The sequence below is a fragment of the Solenopsis invicta genome, chromosome 14 (assembly GCF_016802725.1).
Source record: "Solenopsis invicta isolate M01_SB chromosome 14, UNIL_Sinv_3.0, whole genome shotgun sequence".
NCBI classification, from domain to species: domain Eukaryota; kingdom Metazoa; phylum Arthropoda; class Insecta; order Hymenoptera; family Formicidae; genus Solenopsis; species Solenopsis invicta.
The window spans coordinates 17,899,978-17,920,685 of record NC_052677.1 but is presented as its reverse complement, the minus strand read 5'-3'; the positions used below and the strand labels follow the sequence as shown (position 1 = coordinate 17,920,685).

Sequence of the window (20,708 nt, the reverse complement as noted above, 5' to 3'; positions counted from 1 at the left end):
TGGGAGTCTTTTGACCACGTTGCGATTGATTACTAGCCACTCACAGTGCTCGAACAGTGGAAAAACTCTATGCCCCGACCGCTATGAATGGCTGTGGTCAAACGAGACACTCCCTTGCTGAACTTGTCCGCTCTCCAAATTATTGAAATTGATTGGTTCGTTTTCTTATGCATGCTAATGAGCCAATCAATTCAATAGATAATTAATAGCGTATTCAATTTGCAGAGTCATATGACTCCGAATCGATGGTCTGTTCTTTTTAACTGCATTTTTTTGCATAATTTATCTTCTTTTTTACTTTTTTTTTACGTTCAAATTTATATCGTTTCAAGTGCAAGAATTTTTGGCTATTTCAAGCAACGCAAACAGACCTATAAACTATGCAAGAAACTGAAAAGTTGAAAAGAATAAACTTTGTAGCAGCTGTTTGATTGCTATATTGGGCTATATAGGGATCCGTTTGGACAGGCCTTAATGGTTCGTTTACATGGGATATGTACATACATTGCTCCAATGACAATCGTTTTCGTGCGTGAATTGCGCGATACCGCCCGACCGTCCGACGGCCGATACCGTTGGTCACTGTTGCTCACGGCCACGGCGCGCGATATGTTACGATCAGGTTAGAGGACAGCGCGACAGTTAATGATGGTCAACAACGACGGGGAAAGCGCGACGACGATGACAGTGACACGTGTTGTCACGAACCGCGCGTAGTCCGGATTGAGAATCCCGGACTGTCGCACGCGAGAGCAAGGACGACCGAGAAAACGTCACTCCGCGCTCGGAGGAGAACGTGCTTCGTCGACACACGCATACAGTTCGTCACCTGTTACAGAAGGAACGACGGTGTCCACCTTCCTGGGAAAGAGGAGGAAAAAAATGCCGCTGGTCGTAAGGAATTGCCCGCATCTGGCCAACCGCGGCGATCTCGCCTTCATCGAGGCAGTGATGGCTCGAGAGGAGCGCTTCGCCAAGTGCAGCGACTGCGACACCCCGGGGCCCAATCTCTGGCTCTGCTTGTTCCCCGATTGCCGTTGGGTCGGTTGCGCGGAGACGCACCTCGACCACAGCACCATCCACAATCAGAACTTTCCAACCCACTGCGCTCACATGAATCTGTCCACCAACAGAATCTGGTGTTACGCCTGCAAGAGCGAGGCCATTGCCAAGCACGTGCCGTCACCCCCGTTGTCGCCGACGCAGATGGAGTTCAAGACCATGAGCAACAAGTTTGCCGGGGATGCTCCTGGTGGCATCGAGTCCAAACTGGATGGTTTGGACAGGTTGATGTTTGATAAGTAAGTAAATGTGTGACAATAATTTTGTCACTGCAAGTTTTTAAAAGATTTTTGTGTTTATATGCAATGCTACTTTTAGTATTACAAATTATTTATAAGATTCGTGTGTTAAAATAATTTTTTTTAAGACAAAAATTAATCTTTACAAAACTTCTGATACCAAAAGAACTTTTTATAAGACTAAAACAAATATTCATAGAGTCCTGAAGTTAAAATAATTCTTTATAAAACAAAAATTAATCTTACAAAACTTCCAATGCTAAAGTAATTTTTTATGAAACAGAAATAAATCTTTGCAATATTTTTACTAAAATAATTCTTTGTAATATAAAAATAAGTCTTTAGAAGATTTCTAATGCTATAATTAATTTGTCTTGTAATTTTTTTTTAGAACAAAAGCAAGTCTTCATAAAACTTCTGATGCCAAAACAAATCTTTATAAGACTCTTGAAGTTAAAATAATTCTTTACAAGATGAAAATAAGTCTTTATAATACTGCTGAAATCATTCTTTATACATAAGGGAAAAATAAATTTTTACAAGACTTACCGTTAAAATAATTCTTTCTAAGACAAAAGCAAGTCTTTCTAAATTTTTATAAGTCTTTTGATGCTAAAACAACTTTTTATAATAATAAGTTTTTTTTATTTCTGATGTTAAAATCATTTTTTATAAAACAAATATAAATCTTTATAAGACTTCTAACATTAAATTATTCTTTATAAGATAAAAATAAATTTTTATACCACTTGTAATGTTAAAATAATTCTTTATAAGATAAAAATAAGTTTTTATAAAATTTCTAATGTTCACATAATTATTCATTAATTCTCATTCTGAAATAAACTGTTATTGAATTATTGAATTAAAAATTGTTATCTAATTTGTAGAACTCGATGATCTGTAGAACTGATTAATCCTAGAATCCTAGATTAGATTAATTTGATTCACATTTTTATTTTTATAGTAAAATTTGTTCTTAATAAATACAGTGTAACCAGGTGAACATTAATTATGAAATTAATTATGAAATTACAATTTTGTAAAAAGAAGTATTTAATGTATTTTTTTTTTTGCTAACAGGTTTTATGGAGATTGGTCGATAAACAGAATGAATTCAGAAAAAGGTAATACATTTAACGAACGATCCGGGGATTCTCCTGATAGTACAGACTCGGATGAAAGCAAAGACTTCTCTGGAAAGCCAAGAGGTCTGGTAGGCTTGCAGAATATTGGCAATACGTGTTACATGAATGCGGCGCTACAAGCTCTGTCCAATGTATCTCCTTTAACTCAGTTTTTCTTGGATTGCGGTCACATGGTCAGTTACATGTCTAAGGATAGAAAACCTGGGCTGAGTCTGAACTACCTGAATCTCATTCGAGATATGTGGAACAAGAAAACCAGAGGTTACGTTGTACCACATGGTATCCTTTCGGGAATTAGGACGGTTCATCCGATGTTTAGAGGATACCATCAACACGACACGCAGGAATTTCTCCGGTGTTTCATGGATCAGCTACACGAGGAACTGAAGGAGCACATCGAGGACGACAGGGATGTTCAATTACGACTAAAGGGACTGGGGGACCAGTCCTCGGAGGATGAGGACGAGACCGAGATCGACGGTAATGCTTCCAGTCAGTCTGACGCCGAATACGAGACTTGTGACTCAGGTGTGAGTGAACAGAGCTCTCTGAGTGACGAAGGAGAACGCGGCACAAAGAGACGATACTCTCGCGTGTCGCAGACGGAAAAACTACGGAATAAGTTTACGAGCAGGAATATGAAGAAGTCGAATGTTGAGCCGACGTTGCCGTTCGCTCCGCCGCAACGCTCGCCACAGAACTCGCCAGCCAAGCATCGCACTAAGAAGCAAATGAAGACACGCAGCATCATTAGCGACACGTTCGACGGCAAGCTTCTGAGTAGCGTGCAGTGCCTGACGTGCGATCGAATCTCCACTCGGGTGGAGACTTTTCAGGACCTGTCCCTGCCGATTCCGAGCAGAGATCATATCGACATGCTGCATCAGGGGTCACTGACGCCGCAGAAGGCTGGCCCGTGCTCAGACGTGGTTTACGTGACCAATCAGTCGGGCTGGCTGTCGTGGTTTCTGCAGTGGATGCGCTCGTGGTTCTGGGGACCAGTGGTCAGTCTGCACGACTGCCTGTCAGCATTTTTTAGCGCCGACGAGCTCAAAGGCGACAACATGTACAGCTGCGAAAAATGCAATAAGCTGCGCAACGGCATCAAATTCTCCAAGGTGTTGGAGCTGCCCGAGATACTGTGCATTCACTTGAAGAGGTTTCGCCACGAACTCATGTTCAGCTCGAAGATCGCCAACTACGTGTCGTTCCCCTTAGAGGGCCTCGACATGAGGCCCTACTTGCACAAGGAGTGCATATCCAAGGTCACAACTTACAATCTAATATCAGTCATCTGCCACCACGGTACAGCCGGCGGTGGCCACTACACTTGTTACGCACTGAATCCCATCGCCAACAAGTGGTACGAGTTCGACGATCAGTGTGTCACGGAGGTGTCGCCGGAAACGGTAAAGCATTGCGAGGCATATGTGCTGTTCTACAAGAAATGGTCACCGGAAATATTGCAGCTGCGCGACAAAACCATGGAACTGATGGAGATATCGTCCCGCGAAGTGTCCGACCTCAATTTCTTCGTGTCCCGGCAGTGGATCAATCGCTTCAACACATTTTCTGAGCCTGGTCCGATTGACAACTCTGACTTTCTGTGTCCACACGGGGGAGTAATTCCTGTTAGAGCGCAATTTGTCGACAAGATTAGCATGCCCATACCACAGGCAGTTTGGGAATATTTATACAATGCGTAAGTTTTCCGACTGTGATAACGTCATTAATTCTTTTTTACGTTTTTATATACATATTTGAAGAGTTTGTTACAAAAATCAAATCAAAGATAAAAAATAATATTAAAAATACTGGTAATGTACTAGTATTTTTCTTCGGTTTTATATTTTGAATAATTGAAATAAAAACTGATTAGTATAAATATTGGTATACTAGTTTACATTTAATTTTTCAGTATTTTACCGCTATTATTAAATATCGATATTGTTGGAAATTAATTTTATTTGTAATACATTCTTAATACATATTTTGAAAAATAATAAAAAAGAAATAATATTATATAAATATGTAGAAATATATAAAAATAAAATATCTATAAAATCGTTTTACTATAAATATATTTTTTAACGTTATAAAAAAATATTGATTTGTTGATATTCTTTCCATATCAGTATTATATTATACGAAATTATATCAGTGTTATTGTTTAAATTTAAGACTAAATAAATATAGGATTATATGACTCTTATCGTTTATGACTTCTGTTGTGAAGTAAGCTCTGTATATGCTATGCATAATGCACGTTTATAAATAAAATCATTATTTGAAATAACAAAAAATATTTGTGCGAAAATTCTTATATAAAATATAAAATAATGCGTTCTACATGTAATAGTAGGAATACTGATAAAATGCTGGGAATTAGAATATTGGTTTTTAAAGTACAGCTGTTACAAAAACAAAGGTATATACAATATCAGTATATAATTGTTAATGAAATTATTTTGATATTCAGTCCCTAAACAAAACAAGTCTACAAAGTTAAATTTTCAAAAAACAAAAAGAATTTCTCATACCGTTCATTACGATTAATTTTCTCTGGACATATAGTAGGTAAAAGAACAATTACATTTAGATTTTGTTTACTATTTTGAGACCTATTTAAAAAAAATAAAAACCTTTGTTTGTAGTTTTTGCGGGAATGTTATATTTATTATTTATTCCAAATTTTACATTTATCTTTTTTTAATCTTTATTTATCATAAAAATCAAATAAACTCGTATGGTAGGAAATTCTTTATTTATATCTCTAATTTCCTTTTTCTTTTCTCAGCTTTGGAGGAGGTCCAGCCTGTACGCATCTGTACGAGTGTCCGACCTGCGAAGAAAAGTACGAATCCTTACAAAAACGCAGACAGTACGAGATGGAACTATTCCAACGATTGAACATCGACAATCCTGCAGCTATTTATGCGTTGGCTATGGCATGGTTGAGACAATGGCAGAGTTTCGTCCGAGGCAAGGAGACACAGCCACCAGGACCAATTGATAATAATTCCATCGTTGTAAATAAAAATGGACAAAATAGTCTTAAAGTTGGTGAGTTTTCTGACAGCTCGATGAACGAATAAGTCTCCTTTTCCCTCGATAATTTGTTATCAAATTGTAATTATTTCTTGATAATTATTTCTCGATATTTATCTTTCGATAATTTGTTAGTAAATTACGATTATGAAACATATACCTTATATACCATGTATATTATGCTTATTTTATTCTTTCTCGCAGGCTCGGATTATGGCCAGATCCCCGAAGAATTGTGGCAATTCTTCCTGACTACGTACGGCGGTGGACCAGAGCTAATGCTGCACTCGTGTCAACGACCGGTGCCCGCTCAGCCTAATGTTTCTATACATTCCGCGTCGAATCCAAATTTGATAGACCCGAATCTTAAGTGCAATCGCGTAGAAGCTAAGTCCAACAAACTTTGTACGACCAGGAGCTCGGAGACAATATCGCAGCAGGATAGCGCGATCGAGAGCCTAATTTCGAGCAGCGATTCCCATCAGACGCAGAGGGACGTGAGCGAGTGAGTAAACCGTATGAATCACAATCTCGTTCACCGACGAACATTTCCATTGATTTTCTTTAGTCTCTAATTGGTTAAGTTTAGTCTCTAATTAATCAAATTATATATTTTACTTTCAAAATTCCACGCTTTCGAAGTTTCACGCTCGAACGATTTGGCACTTTCTTAGTAGATTTTTACAAACGAAACCTCAAGTTCAATACCTTGAAGATAAAATAATCGCTGTTATTTTGCAATTTAAAAGTGAAAAGACAATCGGATACTTTTATATCAGTAGCGAGTTTTGTACCAAATTTGTAAAACCATATCGCGTGCGTCACGTATTAAATTCAAGCGTACTCGAATCATATAAAATTATGTGAAAAATGAATAGTTGTATTTCTTGTCAGATATTAATCATTATCTTGCTGAAAAAAAATTGAAGACAGGATGCTTGTTTTTTAGTTTGCTACAGGAAAGTATCGAGGAATGCCAAAGACTCTCTGCACAAAAAGATGCGTAATGAGTGATATTACATTAAGTACATTACAGAATACGAAAATCTCTGAATGGGTTGTAGAATAGAATTTATTTACCTTTAGCATACAAAGCTGAGAAAGGGACTTGGTTTATAGTTGATCCTTATACATTCACTCATCCATACCTTTACATATCGGTGCTCCCTATACTTATTCTTTTACCTATCCTTAATACAGCACTGCGCAACAATCCACCTAGGCAAACGCAACATATACAGCAAACTTGTCCACCCGAACAAACCCCCGCACTGCACCGCACCTATGCCTATATCTATGCCTATTTCTCTTTTCTGAATTGATTGTACAGAATTAAAAATTCTTTTGCATTTAAAGTAAACGCAAGAGTGAATGGTAGGATATTCAACTTGATTTTAAAAACGAAAAAAATATTAAAAATTAGCCATATATAATTTTTTTCAATTTGTACATAACATTAAACATTTAATGCACAAAGAACATCGTATTGTAATGTTAAATATTACGTTATGATTTTCTTTGTGCGTTAACATAAATTTATTGTTACGTACAGATTTAAGTTTAAAAGTTTTTAACAGAACATTACGCGTTTCGAAGGTTCTTGTGCAGACAGCCATACTCGAACATATATGACATTTTTTTTATTTTCACACAAAGAGAATTTTCTTTTGAAATTTACTCTTGAAATCATAGTAATCAGCGTAATTATGACAATAAGACAACTATAACTTTAGTAAAACTTATAGCAATTTTAGTAAAATTTTACTAAAGTTATTACTAAATTTTACTGAAGTTATAAAATAAATTTTACTAAAATTATAAAATAAATTTTACTAAAATTATAAACTCTAAATTTTTATCAAAATTATAAATCTCTTTGGTATCCGTGATTGTCATTACCACGATTTCAAGGGTAAATTCTAAGAGAAAGTTTTTTCCGTACAAATCGTCGGTTTGGAAAGTGAAATAATCCCGATTGTTTTTTAAGTTCATCATTTTGACTCTGTAAAGTCGCGTTGTGCCTCGTTCAACAGCGTGGAATTTTACATAATTTTATCGATGGGAATATTGTATGTGATGGGAAACGTAGTTACAGTACAAAGATTCGTTATAGACAACTATATATTATTTATACTATAATACAAATTCTAGCTCGTATTTTTTTGCCCAAAGTCTAGGCCGTAACATTGCGCGCGGTATAGTTGTGATGTGTTTCGATGTTTATACATTCGCCGATGTGCGCGTGTGTATATCCATCCTTGCACGTAAATATAAGTGGCTTTTTTCTCCTTCTTTCTCGAATTTATGTACATAATTATTTCTTTTCCGTTAGTGATAGCCTTTTATCCGGAAAGAAAAATAAAACATATGGAAGACTGACAAATCGATTTTATTTAAAAGGAAAACGTTCAATTAATTGCATGATTTAGCAGCAACTAAGTCACGGAATCAAACGCGGCATAAAATATGACGCCGAAAGAACTTCAATGACTTTTACGTTTCGTTCTTGAACGGAGCAAATTCGTCCAAAAAAAGAAATGATTTAATTTTAAGATGTTAAAATGTTTTAAATTTTTTAATGTTTTATTTCTGTTTTTATTTTTCAAATACTTAAAAATATTGTAGTTTTAAACAGTGTTTAGATTTAAAACATTGAAACCTTTAGAGTTGTTAAAGATATCTATAGGTAGCTTTGAACGTTTTAGCGTTTTAAATCTAAACATTGTGGGGCATTGAAAAAACGGATACAGAAATAAGATAATATTTTAATATCTTAAAATTAAACACTTTTTTCAGTTGTGTTGTTATTGTTGTTATTTAGCAAATTTATTATTGTACATGTACTTTTCGTAATATTTACGGAGCCAACAAGAATTCCTCGTAGCGCACGATTTGTCCAATTTTTTCGCCTTTACAAACGTGAAACAGTCAAGCTTGGCAATTATTTGTTTAAGCAACAAAACGTGCTTCTTAAAACTGTTTCTTATAATTAAATTATGACATTAAAGAGATAAATCAGTAAACTCTTTTTTCTATACGTGGAGACAACTTAGTTTTTCGCCATTACGTTAAGGATGTACTATACCTAATTTCAAAATAATGAAAAAATTTGAAAAAAAAAGACAGAATGTTCTATATTCTATTGCACTTGAAAATAATACAACAAAGTTAGCGATGTTTTTCTACTTGGATCAAAAATTATTTTATTAAGAAGTAGAAATATGCTGTAACGGAAATGTATTAAGAAATAATCACAAAATCTAAATTTCTTGATCAAGTACTTTAAGTACTTTAAGTACTTAAAGTACTCACGTCAAGTACTTTAAGTACTCACGATTTGTGTAAAGTTTCATTGCGACGCAGAAATTAGTTGTTCTGTAAGTAAACAAAATTTATTTATTTATTTACAGAACAACCTCATTTACAGATAATTGCCAAGTTCAGAATCGCAATGAAATTTTGCATAAATTCTCTTGAATACTTTCAGTACGTATACGAGAAATAAAAATTTTATTTTTTCAATTTTAGTATTATACATAACAGCATAAAAATTATAACAAATAAAGTAAATAAACTGTAAAAATTGTTTTATAAAAGAGGGACGTTATAAACATAATTTTCGTAGTTTATTTAAAATATAAATATTAACACATTTAAAAAAATGGTTGTAATGCATCCTTAAGTGTAACAGAAATTTTATCTTGCTTTACATTTGTGTCTTCTAGCAAAAATAATATTGACATAATGTTCAAGTATTTATCGAGCACGATTATCTGTACTATGTATAAGAAGAGAACGATTGCCATGATTTATAATATTTGGAGATTATTAAATAGTATTAATTAGCAATGTTTGTGATGTATATGTTGAACTGCAACATATGCTTTTTACATTTAAATATTATTTAATTTTTTATGTTGCAGTAATCACTTCTTGCAATAAAAAAATACCCAAACAAATAATTATATATGGCTACATCACGATCATAAAGCGTAGCGTGGGGCAGAAGCTTAGTGCACGAAAGGAATTTACCTTTAAAATTATGTTTAAAAAAGTGTTTAATTTTAAGGTATTATAATTTTAAGATGATGTTTCATTTCTGTTCCCGTTTTTTAAATACTTAAAAATATTTTAATTTTAAATTTAAATCATTAAAATGTTTAATACCGAAATCTTTAACAACTTTAAATGTTTTAGTATTTTAGTGTATTAAATTTAAATATCGTTTAAAATTAAAATATTTTTAAATATTTAAAATGGAGAAAGAAATAAAACTTTTTAATATCTTAAAATTAAATACTTTTTTGAATGTGTCATAATTTTTACGGTAAATTCTGAAAGAAAATTTTCTTTATGTGAAAACGTTAAGTTACATAAGCATTTAACGATTATACTTGAACATTTTACTCTCTTTTTCACTTTTAAATTTCTCTCTAGTTCTTAAGAAGTGTGATCGCTTTGATCGTTAATTGCGCCGTTTAATTATTTTGTGCTCATAAAAGAAAAAGATGAAGAAAATCACATGTCATGAGCTGCGTTGATATTGCGTTTTTGTGGATCCCGTCTCATCGCCAAGTACGTTTGTCCTCATAGCGATTGTTCATTTTATTATTACCTTTGCATATTGCAAGAAAGTAATAAAAAAAGAGGCGCAGTGCAATGTGAGTTCCATTCGTGGGGACGCAAACAATTTTAACAAATTGTTAAGGCTAATTATCTGTAATTCTTCTCCAGAGCGAAGTGCATAAGATAAAATAAATAAGTTGATTTCTTTATTTATTGAAACATTCAGACTATCCATGCAAATGTGCGTTTCTTCTCACAAGGGAGCACAATCAATCCCTCTTTGATTTTAATAAGCTTTGTATACGTTAAAATATAGATCAAAGTAAGAGATACGTTTTTTTTCTAATACCAAGCTGCTTTTTTTGCACATTAAAAGAGTAAAACCGTCCTTTGAAGAAATTAGTTATTTTCTTTAAGAACGAATGTTACCACAACTATAAAAATAAAAAGTTTTTTTAAAATAAAAATGACATGGTTTCAAAAATACTTAACAATAATGATAAAAAAATGTTTTTAATAATAAAAATTTTCAAGATTTTTTTATCATTATTATAAAATGCTATAATTGAAACTCTATTCTACTTTTATTGAAAAGGTTATTGTATAAAAAATATGTCTTATTTTTATTTATATTTTAATATATTCAAAGCTTATTAAAGTCGGAAAGGAATATTCAGTTGTATTCCCTTGTTAATCTAAAATAAAGAGAGAGGATTTCTAATTAATTATTATAGAATTTATTATTTTACAGTAAATCGACTCATTGTGTGGCTTATTATATTTAAAAAATAGAAATTCTCGTAAGTTAGAAATTCGTGATTGCAAAATGTCAGTTGAGTTACAATTAATGGAAGTAATAAACTAATTGTGAAACACAGTATTGTGAAAGATCTTGCCACAAAATACTGCACAATAATTCCATAAATTTAATTAAGAGCACCAGGTTCTTAATGTCTAATCTACTTCTATTTGATACAATAAAATTGTGTGGTTAACAATTGTTCGAATAAAGTGATCCAAGCGTTCCTTCAAAGACTGCATCTCTCTTTGATATCAGCCCTGAATCCCAACATGGTTTTGGCATCAGATTTTCCAAGAAATATGCAAAAAAATTGACTTTTTTTATTTTGACTTTATCATTACGTTTTATTTTTGTCTCCGTTTTTTAAATACTTAAAAATGTTTTGATTTCAAATGGTGTTTAGATTTAAAACACTAAAACGTTTAATATTTTAAATCTAAACACCGTTTGAAAGCACAACATTTTTAAACATTTAAAAAACAGAAATAAAGTGTTTTAGTATCTTAAAATTAAACACTTGTTACTTGAATAGGATCGATTTAATTGTTTAAAAAAAAAAGATAATAATAAAGCGAGATGTGCAAGCCCTTTAACTGATAATGGCGTATCTCGCGTAATCTGTATTTGCGTGGCTTAAGGACCGCGGGTCTTATCCCACCCTTGGTTTTGGGAGTGCGCGGATACAGCGTTATACGAGAAGCACGCGCGAGATGATACGTCTCTCTCTTTCGTGGAGAGAGCATCGATCGAATCCTGCGCATTCGGGGGTGGCTAGCCATATTACCCCCGCGATCTCCCGATCCCTTAAAACGCCGCCGTGTCCCCGTGTGCTGTTGGTCGATGCCGCGGATCGACGAGTTCGCCGCGATTCTGGCTTCGCAAGTCGCGGTGTAGATCGTAGGATCAGGAAACGCATCCGTCATCATCATGCGGCTCCACAATCCGGGTAGTAGTAGCTAGGTAGCTCTCGCGCATTCCTCGCTCCGATTCCCTCCTCCATTCCTCTTTTCTTCATCTCTTTGCCTCTTCATGAAGCCTCGCTTGCGTCCAGAGTCACGGCCTTTTTTAGTTTAGTCGTTTCCGTCGAAGAAATCGAGAGGCAGGAGGAACATCCGAGGTGGCTACCGGATTCGCCGTTTGGTAAGCACGATTGTTTCATTGATGATGTTAGCACTAGGAACTCTGGTATAATCTACGTTTCGTGTACGGAAAGAACAATTTTGCTAAAGTACCTGTTAATTAAAATATTACAAATTTAGCTATGTACAGATTTGAAAATAATTTCGTTGGACCGTCCAAATAATTATTTAGGACACTCAAGTGTTATGAGCAATATATATAAAAAATTTTGACGACTTGCCTGGACATTCTACATAATTATTTTTACAGTCTATAACAAAAATTATTTTTACGAATTTGTATCATTTAAAAAAGAAGTGTTTAATTTCAAGATATTAAAATGTCTTGTTTCTGTCTTTGTTTTAAAAATATTTTAATTTTAAATAATGCTTAGATTTAAAACGCTAATGTCCATTTTTATTATTGTAGAATAATTTTAATCTCTGTTTGATTTGCTTTTTATCTTTTTCTAAAAATTAGTAGAAAATAAAGACAAGTTAAATAGAGATTAAAATTAATCTACATTGGTAAAATTTGACGTAAAATGTTCAAAACTGAAATTTTAAACGTTTTAGTTTTAAATCTAAACACTATTTAGTAAAACTACATATTACAAATTTTAAAAATCACGTAAGTATTTAAAAAAGAAAAATAAAATATTTTTTTGACAGTTTAACAAAAATTATTTCTACAGATCTGTATCTATATTCAAAAAGTAAAAATAAATAAATCTAATCACTGTGTAAAACTGAAACATTTGTTTAGTATTTCAAAAACGGAGACAGAAATTTTAGAAACATTTTAGTATCTAAAATTTAAATATTTAATACTTTCTTTTTAGTGTAGCTAAATTTTTACATATTTTAACAACATTATTCTTTCCTTGTTTCACGGTTCTGTATAACAAGAGAGAGATATCTGTTTGATGTATTCACAAACGTATTCCCTTTACACGTCGCAATTTCCTTTATTACTAATTCACGTGTTTTTCTTCTCTGCACTTGCATCTTCACTATTCTATCTGCAACACCTGCAAGACACGGACGATTTAAATTTGGATAACCGAAGTAATGCTCGACACTCCACCTTACCTCGCTAGGAAATGCTATTCTTCACTTCCTCCACCTCTTCAGTCACTGTATCTAGTTTACGTGCGGGAACGCATCTGTAAGGAATTAAACATATCGCTGTAGAGGCAACAAATAGGGAGAAATGGCGTATTTCCGTGGATTTTACATACCCTCCTTCGGAGCAACGGTCAACGTCGCCTGGGAGACCTTGAAGGCCAAATGGCCGGAGAACAGTCCGTGCATGGAACTGATCCGCGGCGCCGGCGGCGGCGGCGGCGGTGACGGCGGCGGCGGTGGTGGTAGTATGGGCCAGGGCCATCCCCAGGGCCGACCTGGTCAGGACCAGTTCAAATCCTTCGACGAGGGTCACGACAACACCGAGATGATGACCATGAATGGAGATCAGGCGTATCGAGATCAGAACAACGTGGGGATTGCTGAGGACTCTTTCAGCTATCAGAGAAACGGGTAAGGACACCATCGACCGATAAGCGAGTTGGTTTTATTTGGTAAAAAATTTTGTGTTGAGTTTCTAAACAAAATTGTTTCAAACGGTTCACCCTAATTTGTGATAACTGAACACAGAATGAAGATGTTGTAAAGTAACTTATATAAATAGATATGTAAAAAAAAGTTTGCATGAAAAATATATAGTATTTCGAAAGCATATTTCTTCAGCAAAGCTAATATTGATACATTTTATTCATTTATCTTAGAATTAATCAGAGTGGAGTAGTAACCACTTAAACATTCAAAAGTTAAATAATGAAGTTAATAACTTTTAATTTTATTATTTATACTTAACTAATTTTAAACGAATTAATTTTTAACTTAGCTATTTTTAAAATATAAACTTTAATTTATTAACTTTCTTTCCAAGTTAAATATTTACGTAAAAATTATAGTAAATATTAAATATCTATGTAAAAAAAAAATTATTACATATATATATATATATATATATATATATATATATTTCTACGTGAAAACAATATTTGTAGGTATATTAATTACAATATTTATCATTTTCTATAAATTACAATCTCCTTAATTTACAAATAAAATATTAAAAATTATTTGATCTTAATATAACTTTTAACTGAGTTAATTTTTTATTCACGGAAGTCTCTTTTATCTAAATTAATTTTATAAGCATAATTTAATTTAAAAAATAATTAACTTACCAATCCTGACATAAACATTTTACAATTATTATTGTGTACAATATTATTTGTTTAATTACTTGTAAATTGTTGTTCTAAAACAGATAGAACATCAATTTAACATAAAAATTTTAACAATGACAGATTTTAATACAAGTATGAAATGTTTTTTACTGTACCACTTAGATTTAATTGATTATATTGTACATCGTATTTCAATTTCAGGGACAAAGTTAGAACCGGAAGCATGAGTAGCGGAGAGTTCAGCGAGTATGATGAGGGTGGCGGAGAGTTCGGGGCGGGTGTCAAGATCAACGAGTGGCAAGCCGCTTGGAACGTGACAAATGCCATTCAGGTACCGCAGGATCAAAGAAGGAATTTCTGGTAGCTCTACGCGCAATCGCTTTGCTGGAAAAGTTTATATGACATTTTAATAACTTTGCAGATTTCTGCATTAAAATTTTTTAAAATTGCGACATTCTAATTTAATATAAATAATATTTTTCAAAAATTTGCTTAATTTAATCTTGATATGTCTTTTAACGGAGTTTTTTGTTCATGCATCTTTCAATGTAACTAAATTAATTTTATAAGCCATTAATTTTAACTTCTAGTTTAGTTACAAGAAAAGATATTAATTTACTTAATCCTGCAACAGTATTTACACTATTTTTCTGCAAATTTGTTTTTTTTTAACTTCTCAGGGAATGTTCATCGTCTCTCTGCCGTTCGCCGTTTTGCGTGGCGGTTACTGGGCGATTGCCGCGATGATTGGCATCGCGCATATCTGCTGCTACACCGGCAAAATTCTAGTCGAGTGCCTCTACGAGTTGGATACGGTGACGGGTCAGCGTGTGCGCGTACGAGATTCGTACGTGGCTATCGCTAAGGTGTGTTTCGGACCGACGTGGGGTGCCCGTGCCGTCAACATCGCGCAGATCATCGAATTGCTGATGACCTGCATCTTATACGTGGTCGTGTGCGGCGACCTGATGATTGGTACCTTCCCCGAGGGCGCGATCGACACACGTAGCTGGATGATGCTGATCGGCATATTCTTGTTGCCGCTCGGTTTTCTCAAGTCCCTACACCACGTGTCCGTGCTGAGCTTCTGGTGCACAATGTCTCACCTCTTCATCAATGCGATCATCATCGGTTACTGTATCCTGGAGATTGGTGACTGGGGCTGGTCGAAGGTGAAGTGGACGATTGACATGGAAAACTTCCCGATCTCGCTTGGCGTGATCGTCTTCAGCTACACGTCGCAAATTTTCTTGCCGACCCTCGAGGGTAATCTCATTGATCGCTCCAAGTTCGATTGGATGCTGAATTGGAGCCACATTGCCGCGGCTGCGTTCAAATCGCTCTTCGGCTGGATCTGCTTCCTGACTTTTCAGAACGACACGCAACAGGTCATCACGAATAACTTGCATTCGGCTGGCTTCAAGGGCCTGGTGAATCTGTGCTTGGTCGTCAAGGCGGTGCTCTCGTATCCCTTGCCGTACTACGCGGCTTGTGAGCTCCTCGAGCGCGCCTTTTTCCGCGGCCGACCGAAGACGCTTTTCCCGACCATCTGGACGGTGGACCGCGAGCTCAAGGTCTGGGGTCTGGCCTGGAAAGTCGGCGTGATCCTGTTCACCATTCTAATGGCGATCTTCATACCGCACTTTAGCATATTAATGGGCTTCATCGGCTCCTTCACTGGTACCATGCTGTCGTTTATTTGGCCCTGCTACTTTCATCTGAAACTAAAGAGGAATTCCATGGAATGGAGCGCCGTCGCATACGATTGCTTCGTCATCTTCCTTGGTGTTCTCTTCGGTGTGATTGGCGTTTACGATTCCGGTTCCGCGCTAATCAATGCCTTCGAGATTGGCCTGCCCTTCTGAGCGATTTTCCATCATCTAGGCCATTTTGTTGTTCTTGTTCTGTATCAAAATGATGTTACGAACATGCTCTCCAGAGTCGTCGAAATATTTGATTCTCGATTTTAACACGTTGTTCGGTATATTCATGCAATAATGCATTGCTGATGCACGCGGGAGACTACATAAAATCCAAAATAGAAACGACGAATAAGCATGTAAGCGAACTTTGTGCTTTGGAAAAGTTAGGCATCTTTTTGAATAACATTCTAATCGATAATCAGCAATACTTTATTTTTAAATACCTGCTAATACCAAATAAAAAGGATTTGTATTATTGTAAAATTCTTTTTAAATTTTAAATGCGATTTCACAAAATTCTCCAAATTTAAGACACATCAGTGAATCGAGGATCAAATATTTCACGTGCTTAAAAGTGATTAATTCGTATGAGAATTTTGTAGTATACGTAAAACTACTTTCACGTTTGTCTTATCATTCATATAATTTTAACATCTTTGTTAGTTTCACGAAATGGTGTTGTGCGCGATTATATTTCTTTAAAAAGATTTTTAACTGGTCAAATGATTAAAGCACAAGGGCGTTATCTTCCATTCGCGCTTTAATAATAGCACTTTAATAATCATGAAACGAGCCTTCAGTAATGTCTTCCAAAATGATAATATTGATAAAAATCTGTGCTTGCTTTCGTAATGGCACGTTTAATTCTTCATGTTGTTTGTCGTGTTCTCCAATTTACATTTAAATCTTTATAAATTAATTATTTCAAAACAACAACGCGCCATCCACTTTTCTCAATCGCGATAGCTTTGAGTGTGAATGATGTTTAGAAATGTGAAAATTAGATGAGAATATACCGTTTTCTAAAGTCAGTCATAGTATTCTTTTTTAAAAGGAAGATTAGCTACTCTGGTAAAAATTTTTCTTAGAATTTTTCAGAATTTTTTTTCAGAATGTCTATGACCGAAGTTTTGATATAATTCTGTATAGTACAATTTTTTTTTAGAAATTTTCTTAGATTTTTTTTATACGAAGCACTTTTTAGAATATTTTAAGATTTCTCATCCTATTTTCTATGAGAAGAAAACATCTGAAGTTTAAGATAATTTCTAGAAAACTTTAAAATTTAAAATATAAGAAATTTATTAAAATAATTTATGAGAAGTTTTTTTCTTGGAATGAATCCTTTTAAAAAATTTGAGAAATTTTTTAAAAGGAAACATTGAGACATTTTTTTAAAATGTTGAGAAAGTCTACTGCTTCTCTAGAATTCTTTATATACGCGAATTTTGAAAATTTCTTATTCTATAATTTCCAAAGAAACTTATAAAATCTGAAAAAAGATTTAAGAGATATTTTTTTTTAATATTTTGTAAATTTGCTCAAAAGAGAAGTGTTTAATTTTAAAACATTAAAATGTTTTATTTGTTTGTTTTTTTAAAATACTTAAAATGTTTTAGTTTTAAACGATATTTATATTTAAATACTAAAATATTTAAAATTGAAATTTTTAACAATTTTAAACATTTTAATGTTTTAAATCTAAACATCTTTTAAAAATAAAACATTTTTAAGTATTTAAAAAACGGAGATGGAAATAAAATATTTTAATATCTTTTAAAATTAAACACTCTTTTTCTTTTCTGAATGTTTGAAATATGAAAAATTCTTAAAAAAATATATGAGATATTATAAGAATTTTTTTCACCAGAGAGTCGCTAGAGAGCATTTAAATTTCCATTGTACGTTTCATGTTTCGACCAGGAGCGCAACTTTTTCTATAATGCGAAGAATTTATTCAATCGTCGTCTTCCAATACCCGAATTCGCTTTGTATTCGGGAGATAAAATAAACAATTGTACGCGCACCGAACGTGACAATAAAGCACGAATGACAATAAGTCGAATGTCTTCCACGATGCAGCAGCAAGCGGAGCCTAACTAGTAGTTGACTACTGTTACAGTTTTCTGGATTTTATAATTATACCGCTGAGGAATTGTATACCCGTATATATAATTTTTATGCAACGCGTTGAATTGCGAATCGCGACGACGGAACGTGACGGCGGTCTCGTCATGCTCGTTAGCGATATAGCTATTAGTTACTCATGACAGTGACGACAAATCCAAATAATTTTTGGAACAAAAATCCGCCGTGCTCGTGTCCCGTCGTCGTACAAACGAAACGCAAAGCGATGCGTGAACAGTTATGTACAACTGAGTACAATTAGTTGTATAATCCAACGTCTTCCAAGATCGTATAGATCGTTAGTTTAAGGAGTATAGGCAATGTAGTCGTTCCGTGAAACTGCGGAATGCCGCGATGACTCGAGAAACATTTTATACGGGATACGTTTCAAAACTTGTTCTATACAAATACTTAATTAATGGCATCGTGCTATATTCTTATTGTTAGAGATTCACAAACCGTTCATTTAGAAATTTTTCATCTTTTGGATTCTTAAGATGAAAATGTTTAATGGCATAGACATGTCTTTTTATGTAATATTTAGAGATTTACAGAAATTAATAGACTCTTTAAATTATGAAATGGATTTTTGAATTCGTGATTGTTTTCATGTGTACGCAGACAGAATTTTTTGTTAGAATTTACCTTACCTAAAATCATGATAATTGTGGGACATAGAAGAATTTTATTATAATTTTAGTAAGGATAAATTTTAAGCGAAAATTTTTTTTGTAGATTTTTTATAAAATTACTTTTTTTTGAAGATCTTTAAAGGATCTACAGATCTTTTTTCTCGAGGCTATATCTGCGAGCGTTCTGCAGACATGGAAAATTCGCAGACTAACTAAATGCGTTAATAATCGTGAAACGAGTCTTCCAATAATGTCTTCCAGAATGATAATATTAATAAAAAATAATAATATTACTATATGATAACGATGTATTACTATTTATTGAGCAAAAAATCTTTGTCGAATGATATCAAGCGTTACTGAGAATTGTAGATGTTAAGAATTAACTCGTAAGCCACGATCATGCATAATTGATGTTTCATATCGATGAATATATCAAAGACACGCATAATGTAAGTAAAATCATGCTGTTCACGAAAATCAATTTAAATCATTAACGAGGGATCATCCTACTTCTTTGTATTAATACATATTATCAAAAAGTGGTTGAATGAGAATTGCGTTGGAATCTTCTCTTTGTGATTATCGGACGATAATAGATTGACAGTACATTTGTTCTATAAAATTTTATTTTGCTTTTTGATATATCGTGGAACAAGTCTTCCAATAATGTCTTCCAAATCTCTCTTATCAGCCGAAAGAGAGAAAAATAGAAATAGAATACTGCAACGTAAAACCCGTTGTAGAGATTCAAAGAAATATAGTTGTTTAAACTAGATTATTGAAGCTAATCATGATGAGACATTTGGAGAATGACTAATGTTTCAATGCGGACGAAGGCGAACAAGTATAGGCTTCTAAAGCGCTTTTGAAATATATTCATATTTTGCGGCGTTTCAAGAAGAGCAAACCTCATCGGTGTTGTGTAGGCAGAATATAAACTTATAAACGTTATAAAATGATGTAAAGCGGCCTCCGTATTATGAGAAATATGAAAATACATTATCCGAAGTACGAGGAGTGATAATATATTAACAAAATTTTACGGATGTATACTTTATTTGCATTTCACCCAGTAATACGATATACATGTTATTTCTTTAGAGAATTACAAGAATTTATTTTCGAAATAAAATTAAATGATGGGTAAAATGAGCAGATTTGGACCTCTGGGATGGCAAAAAAAGCCATTTCTTTTAACTGGTAAATATCATTTCAACTTTGAAAAACTTTAATAGAAAAGTATTAAAATCAATATATCAACACTTTAAACATCTAATATTATAAATTATTATTGTTGAATCTTAGATTTTACTTTGTTTCCCTGCTAATAAAACATGATAATGCTTTCATCTCTTAATAACTTATATATGTTCTGTTTGATAAAAGAAAATTAAAAAAATTATTAACATCTAAAAATAAAGACATTATTGATTGGAACTGTTTTAAATCTGGATTACAACATTTGAGAGCATTATTGTCTATTATGTCTTTTAAGAACTTTCTGTTAGGATATTTTGTATTCTCTTGTATTTTAAGCATCAGGATCAGTCTTTGACCGAATAAGGCCTTCTTCATTTATTAATTTATATTGTTCATATATCGATCGATTTTTTCATTAATATTATTTATTTCATTATTTACACTTTCATTAATAACATACCATTCTCATAATAGCTTCTTAAATATTTAATTTCATATACTGATTTTAATCTATATTCTCAACAAATTGAAATTTGTTAAAGATTAGAATTCAGCAACTCAAAAACTACAAAGCCATAGTACATTTTTAAGTACATTTTTCAACAATTAAAAATTACCTATGCGAGCCTCCGTGGTTATTAATCTCCTGTGGGTTATAATAAAACTTTACAATGAGTAGATGATCATAAACTGTATTGAGATACCTTAAGACATTTCAACCCTTGCTCTGGATCTCTTTCGCTGTAATTAGATCAACATCAGACAGTTAATAAATTTTAAGATATTAACATTTTCCATTATG

The 20,708-nt window shown here is 33.4% G+C and overlaps 2 protein-coding genes across 4 annotated transcripts; both read left to right on the top strand.

The window, feature by feature from the left end:
• The first annotated feature begins 545 nt into the window (after positions 1-545).
• On the top strand, positions 546-8,618 carry LOC105207724 (ubiquitin carboxyl-terminal hydrolase 20). The gene is made up of 4 exons (XM_011177335.3): positions 546-1,301; positions 2,385-4,151; positions 5,247-5,512; positions 5,702-8,618. The coding sequence occupies exons 1-4, from the start codon at positions 883-885 to the stop codon at positions 6,004-6,006; spliced, it is 2,757 nt and encodes a 918-aa protein (XP_011175637.1). The 5' UTR covers positions 546-882; the 3' UTR covers positions 6,007-8,618.
• A 2,777-nt stretch (positions 8,619-11,395) lies between these two features.
• LOC105207723 (vesicular inhibitory amino acid transporter) lies at positions 11,396-17,449 on the top strand. 3 transcript variants are annotated; one of them, XM_026134066.2, is made up of 4 exons: positions 11,396-12,005; positions 13,053-13,522; positions 14,443-14,572; positions 14,922-17,449. In XM_026134066.2, exons 2-4 carry the CDS (start codon positions 13,197-13,199, stop codon positions 16,104-16,106), a joined length of 1,641 nt encoding a protein of 546 aa, XP_025989851.1. In that variant the 5' UTR covers positions 11,396-12,005; positions 13,053-13,196; the 3' UTR covers positions 16,107-17,449. The 3 variants fall into 3 exon arrangements, with proteins under 3 accessions (XP_025989851.1, XP_025989850.1, XP_011175636.1); XM_026134065.2 differs by having other exon boundaries at positions 13,022-13,522; XM_011177334.3 differs by having other exon boundaries at positions 11,397-12,005; positions 13,178-13,522; positions 14,922-17,448.
• The last annotated feature ends 3,259 nt before the right edge of the window (positions 17,450-20,708 follow it).